Below are 6,187 nucleotides of genomic sequence, written 5' to 3'. Positions count from 1 at the left end.
ATTGAAAAAGTTAGGGAGCAACAACATATAACTGCATGAATGATTTGGCAAAGTCGGTAGCAAATAGCATAAATCCATGCTGATTTTTGAGATATCTACTCCAATTCTTGGTGCAATTCAACTGATAATTTGAACAAATGGGGGGAACACAGATATGACTGCATTTTACTGAAAAAATAAATTACTTCACATATTACATCAGTGATGTTAATGTCAAAAGATTCTCACTTATCCAAGATAATAAGAAAACTCTCTTGAATGGTACAATGAAAAGAATAGCTCAAACAGGATAAAGGGGGGAAAAGCCATTTATAATGAACTTGAATGGTATGGTGTTTATGTACTTCTTCCAATTCAACTGATCTGCAGAACACTAGAGCTGGACTTCAAAGAATTACCGTTCTAAGCTACCAAGAAGTATCATCACTGGAAAGTAGCCCAAGTCCTGCTTCCAAATCTTCCATAGTGATTGTAACCAAACTATCAGCATCAGTGCAGTCAAAATCAAGACGAAGATCCAAATTCTCACGAGCATTCGCTAGTAGTGGATCTATTAAACCTCCATTCATCTCTTTCCTCTGTTTCTCTGTGGTCTCTCTGTTAATTAATTCTGCAACAGCCTCCACTGTACAAGACGGGTGCAGCTTGAATCCATACAGTACACTACCTTGATCTTGATTATTCATTTTTAAATGTAAAATTTGGGCAAGTTCAGTTGTACTAAAGTTACTGAAGTAAAAGAACTTCGTCACCCTCCGACAAAAACCTTCATTTGATGCAATAACACGCTTCATTGGCTCACAATATCCAGCAAATATCACAACTACCTTCCCACTATCCATTACTGACATAATCTCTTCAAGGCCTCTAAACCATAGTCCTTGTCATCTGCTTTCTGCATTGGTATCAACCTATATGCTTCATCTACAAAGAGAATTCCTCCCTCTGCTTCTGTATCTGTAAAAGAATTTAACATGAGATCAGGATATTGAGCGCTTAATGCAAATCAAAGGTATTTCACCCAGCTCAGAAGACACCAAACTTCATGAATGTATCTGATTATCCATAAGAATGATCTATTGAAGTTCTCTACTTTGGCAAAGTACAAAATTTTCACCATGTATTGGAAAGTCCCTTTCATTAAAACACTGATGGGTGATTGGGGTGAGAAGAGGATGGAAACAAGAGAAATATTAAGAACAGGGATAACGGAGTGGCACCTTTGAGGATTCACAGTGCCTATACAGGACTCAGTAAGGTGATGCATCATTTGAGGATACTGACTGTATTATAACTGGAAAGCACCGGTGTAATGATTTTCAAATATTTGGTAAGCTTTTCCAATTGAGAGCAGGAGTCCTCCTGATCTAATATTATTCAACACAAAGAAAGTTAATATGTATCGGTAAGAGTGTACCTTTCGTCTTGTCTTTGGTCCAGTATGCCCCACGAATTCTCCAACAAGATCAGTCCGTTGCACTTCAGTTACTTTATCAGTAGGCAAAATGCCCACCATATGGAGAAGTTTGCCCAAGACTCGAGCAACCATCGTTTTACCTATCAATTATGAGAGGCATTCCAAAATTCATTAATTAAAAAAACATACCACTTGAATCAAAGATATAGATATAATGAGTATCTGGCAACAAAACCAAGATTTGCCTTCATTGGCCCAAGAACAATGCTTAACTCCTATATCAGTCCATGCAAGCAACTCAATCAACATGACATATATTTTTTTTAAAGAGAAAACTTCCCAGCATTATTGTATAACATAAATCTCTTGCAACATGCTTTCAAAGTTTAAAACATGATGTCAAAAGATTTTAATTTGCTATCAAGCAGTAAAATCAATGTCAATAAGAATCTCATTCGAGATATAAAACAAGTTTTCTAACATTCATTTAGAATAATTCGAACATATAAACATAAAAGCCTAATCATGCAAAATTTTTAATACCTGTTCCTGGATTACCAAGAAAAGCCATATGGGGAGGCTTTCTAGCAGCGATACTTAAGCCCAGGGCTCTTCGCTTTTCATCAAAAAGCATTCCCTTTGCCCATCTCCGCAACTGCATTTTGAGCTCGTGCAATCCCACGATGTTTGAAAAGCTGCTTCAAACTCCATCATTTTTGCTTTTGCTTCGCTGCAGACTCCAGGGCCTTGCGCTTTCTTTGCTCTTCTATGTGCTGAGTGAGAAGTTTCCGCAATTTCTCATTTCCAGCATTTTCTGAGAGATGATCCATCGGGGTCATGCCCTCCTGTGGTATAACAGCATATAGTCAGTTGAATCTCTTTTTCCTTTCCCTAGAATTCATGAGAAAAAGGGTTCAACTTGAAAGTTTATAGCATACATTATCTTTGACACTACAATCGGCATTATACTCTAGCAAAGTGCTAACAGTGATGCAATCCTCTGCTCGAAGTGCGTGCCAAACAGCCAAATGTAGCGGGGTCATCCCATTCTACAGCAAATATAAAATGAACTGAGTGGCATGAAATTCAAAATCGAAAATAACGTATATAATAGATCACATCGTCCACAAAATGAAAAGGGTGAAAAGTTTTAAGACCTCTAATTTACCGGAAAACTGAATGAAAGGGTTAAAAGCTTTAAGACCTCTAATTAGCAATGAACAACTGCAAATCTTAAGGCTTACATTGGCTTTGGCCTCCAGAAAGGCACCATGAACAAGAAGAAGACGTGCCGATTCACTGCTGCCATTTTTTGCTGCCATGTGCAAAGGTGTTTCACCATACTGCGAAATAATTTATACCCTCATATTTAGATCAAAGGTTTATCAAATGCATGGTAGAGTTAATTTGAATGAGTGAAAAATGATTGTAATTTCAAAATAAAGTTGCTTTTAAGTTACCATATTCTTTGCCTCCAGCTCAACCTTCTCTGGACCCTGCCACTCAAGCAGGAACTTTACGATGCTAGTGTTATTATACCCAGAAGCTACATGGAGTGGTGTTTGCGACATCTACAATAAAGTAAACAGAGGAATAAACATCAAGCTTTAAAACCAACTCCATTGCTTCAAAATCAAATCTCGACATGGCAAAATTGGAACTTGCTGCAGTTCCCTATGCAAGCAAGCTGAATATATCAATCAACATTAGGGAATAAAGTAAAAAGACTGATGCTTTCGGATTAACAAAATTCATGCATGTGTAGGTCTCAAAACAAAATGACAAAGATCTGAGAGATACAAATAATGATTTGAAGAATAATTCAGTAGTAAAAGTATATGAACTTAAGAGTAAAAGCACAAGAATTTGTCCAAAGAAATTCTCCATCGAGATTAAGGATTCTACACTGTTCAAAGATCCTGAAAATTCAATTTGTCATCAAAATCTAGCTGCTGCAAATTGCATAAGAGAGCTAAATCCCAAAAAGGGAACAAGAAGCAATAATGGCCATATAAAACCCAAAATCCGATCTTTTTGGTAAGTATGAACGATCATGATCACAGAAATAACTGCATGTAATTATTATATTTCGCATTTAAGAGAAGCGCTCCATTTTAAAAGAAAAATTGGAATTAAACAAGAAAATTAAGATTCAATGGAGAGCGCAAAAAATAAACAAGAAATTAAAGAAAGAAAGCTCATGTCAAGAAAAAAAAGAGAAGAACCCAAGGAGAAACCTAATAATTACTTGAACAAAAAAAGCAAACTTTTTTCTAAAGAAAAAGAAACCCAACTCGAGAGAAGGAACCGCCGAAAGAAAACCAAAACAATGGAGGAAAGAAAAGGGTAAAAGAAGAACAAGGAGAACGAGAGGGCGGGAGGACGTACGACGGCGTTTCTGGCGTTGAGAAGCGACGGGTTCTCCTGGAGCCTCCTCTGGAGGCCGAGGAGGTCCCCCGACTGCGCACAGCCGTGGATGGTCGCCGCCCTCGACGATCTCGACCGTTGATCTTGGCTCCCCGGCATCTTGCCCTCCCTCTGCTCTCTCTTCTCGATGCCTTCGCCTTCCAAGTTCGAACGCAAGACGAGAGAAGAAGGGGGAAAAAAAGAGGGCGCTTTCCGCCCTCCTCTCTCAGGTCTCGAATGGGTCCACCGTTCACAAGGATTCACCACAACTGGAAATTAGTATTTACTAATATTTGGTATCCACTTCTATTTCCTTTTCGGAAGGTTCTTGAAGCATTCTGCTACCTCTCCCCGAGAAGATCCCCAGACGCCTCTAAACCCGGTGTTCGATGCCAAGGGATCTAAACTTGAAGGGTAAGATCGGCATTCCGGCTCCAAATCAAGACCAAGAACTGGCGGTGAAGAATGGCTGGGCGCTTCTAGGGGATTCGTATCAATCGCTATTCTTTTGAAATCCTAACCGCACGCGGTTTTCGGCCCCAGGTCGCGGCCAGATCGGAGGAAGGCACGCCTGGGATCGTCGGATTGTGAATTGTCGAGTTGTGGGCCGTTCGATGGCGGCTGTTTGTGTCGGTGACGCGGTGGGTGATTTATAATGCGACCAGTGCAATTATTGCAGCCACGCGGGGTTGCTTGACCAGTGGTTTGAAGAGGCCATGGGCTATGGATAATGGCCGTCCAAATCTGTTGGCAAGCGATTCATCGGACGTCGGTTTCAAAGGTAAACGTGGCTCCCGGGCTACAAGCTTTTACCTCCCGCTAGCGCACGCATTGCTTGGCTGGGAGCAGACTGGCAAATGTAATTAAGGCATGAGTTTACTTCTTTCTTTTCCTTTTTCCTTTTTTTTTTCTCTTTTTTGTTTCATTTTTTTGATGCGCATGTTTACTTTTTTTCTTTTCTTTTCTTTTGATGCGTGATACATATGAGGTCTTGGAAGATCCAAAAGTTTAATTGAGCTCAACGAAAAATTAGATTTTAGAATAAAAATAAAAATAAATAACTCTTATCCTAACCATTTGATAGAAATTAACCATATTTTCTATTTCAATTTTAGAAAGGAATAAGATGTTTAAATTCCTAAAAATTGTTTCTACTTTCTCCTAGTATTCTAACCTTAAGCTAGATTTAAATTTTGATTTTTCATCACGAACCAAATGTATTGGAGGATATAATTATTTTGATTCCCATTTCAATCAATTCTAACCGTGAATCAAACGTATCTTTACTTCCTTGACTAGTTATCTACTCCTCACAACTTCAGTTGAAGCATACTGTAGCTTTTATTTTTTCTTTCACTTCTCTTCTTTCGATAAACAAGAGGTATTCATCAAGGAGCATTTGATATATTGCCCACATATATGAAAGTTATCATTTGATAAATCTTGAGAATCAAAGATAAACAGAAATGTTAATCTCTCAAACATAATAATTCTTTGGAATCTCTGAAGAGTGACGGGCTTAGCCCTGGACTTGTTGATAGCAATAGAGCATTACCAATTTAAGCTGAAACCAATTCCTCTATAGTGTATATGATGCTCTAATGTATGTATCCACCGTATCGAGTATCTATTACACAATGGACGGCCAGCAAACAACATGCACCACATATATGTACAGTATGTATCCATGCATACACTATTTGTTGGCCATCCATCATGTGATGGATGTTCGACACAATGCACCATACACTACAGTGCATCATAAAAGATCTGTACTCATTTAAGTCTACCATATATAGCTATAAGAAATCTTACAACAAATTTAATTTTTATCAATTTATTTAGAAAATTAATGAATAAAAATACTTTTTTTGGATAGTAGAGGTATTTCATTAATAGTCAACAAGAGTTCTTGCAAGCCAACAAAAAACGCATGGACTGCTTATATACAAGCAAAACAACGGCTGATAAAAGACCCACAGTACATACAAGTCTATCAGGACCCACGGTACATACAAGTCTATCAGTACAAAGAATACAATAAGGAATATGAGTGGGAGTAGAGGAGAGTTTAGCCCCAGAAGCAGAGGTAGAATAATTAATAGTTGAGGAAGCTTGATGATCCAAAGTAGTGAGCCATAATGCTGCTTTAGCCTGATACATGTAGAATGGAGCATAATGGAATTTTATTGCTTCATGCAGACAAAGAAGCAAGACTTGGAAATATCTCTTTTGAACAAGGAACAAAAGAAAAAGGTCGACCTTCTTCAAAAATGACTCCCAGGACAAAAATTTCAACATCACCAAACTAATTCCACCTCTGGGAAATGGGCAATCTATCTGGAACTCATAGATCCATGATCG

At 38.3% G+C, this 6,187-nt stretch overlaps 1 protein-coding gene across 1 annotated transcript; it reads right to left on the bottom strand.

Moving 5' to 3' along the window:
• Positions 1 to 271: 271 nt before the first annotated feature.
• LOC105048278 (uncharacterized) lies at positions 272 to 4,076 on the bottom strand. Its single transcript, XM_073260345.1, is given in 10 exon segments — positions 272 to 865; positions 868 to 953; positions 1,413 to 1,557; positions 1,961 to 2,116; positions 2,119 to 2,154; positions 2,157 to 2,262; positions 2,356 to 2,466; positions 2,662 to 2,760; positions 2,878 to 2,988; positions 3,806 to 4,076. Coding segments are annotated over 10 exon segments (1,446 nt in total). The 5' UTR covers positions 3,944 to 4,076; the 3' UTR covers positions 272 to 407.
• Between the last annotated feature and the right edge of the window lie 2,111 nt (positions 4,077 to 6,187).

The sequence above is a fragment of the Elaeis guineensis genome, chromosome 7, assembly GCF_000442705.2.
Source record: "Elaeis guineensis isolate ETL-2024a chromosome 7, EG11, whole genome shotgun sequence".
Lineage (NCBI taxonomy): Eukaryota > Viridiplantae > Streptophyta > Magnoliopsida > Arecales > Arecaceae > Elaeis > Elaeis guineensis.
The sequence above is the reverse complement of the archived record's forward strand: the minus strand, read 5'-3'. Positions and strand labels throughout refer to the sequence as shown.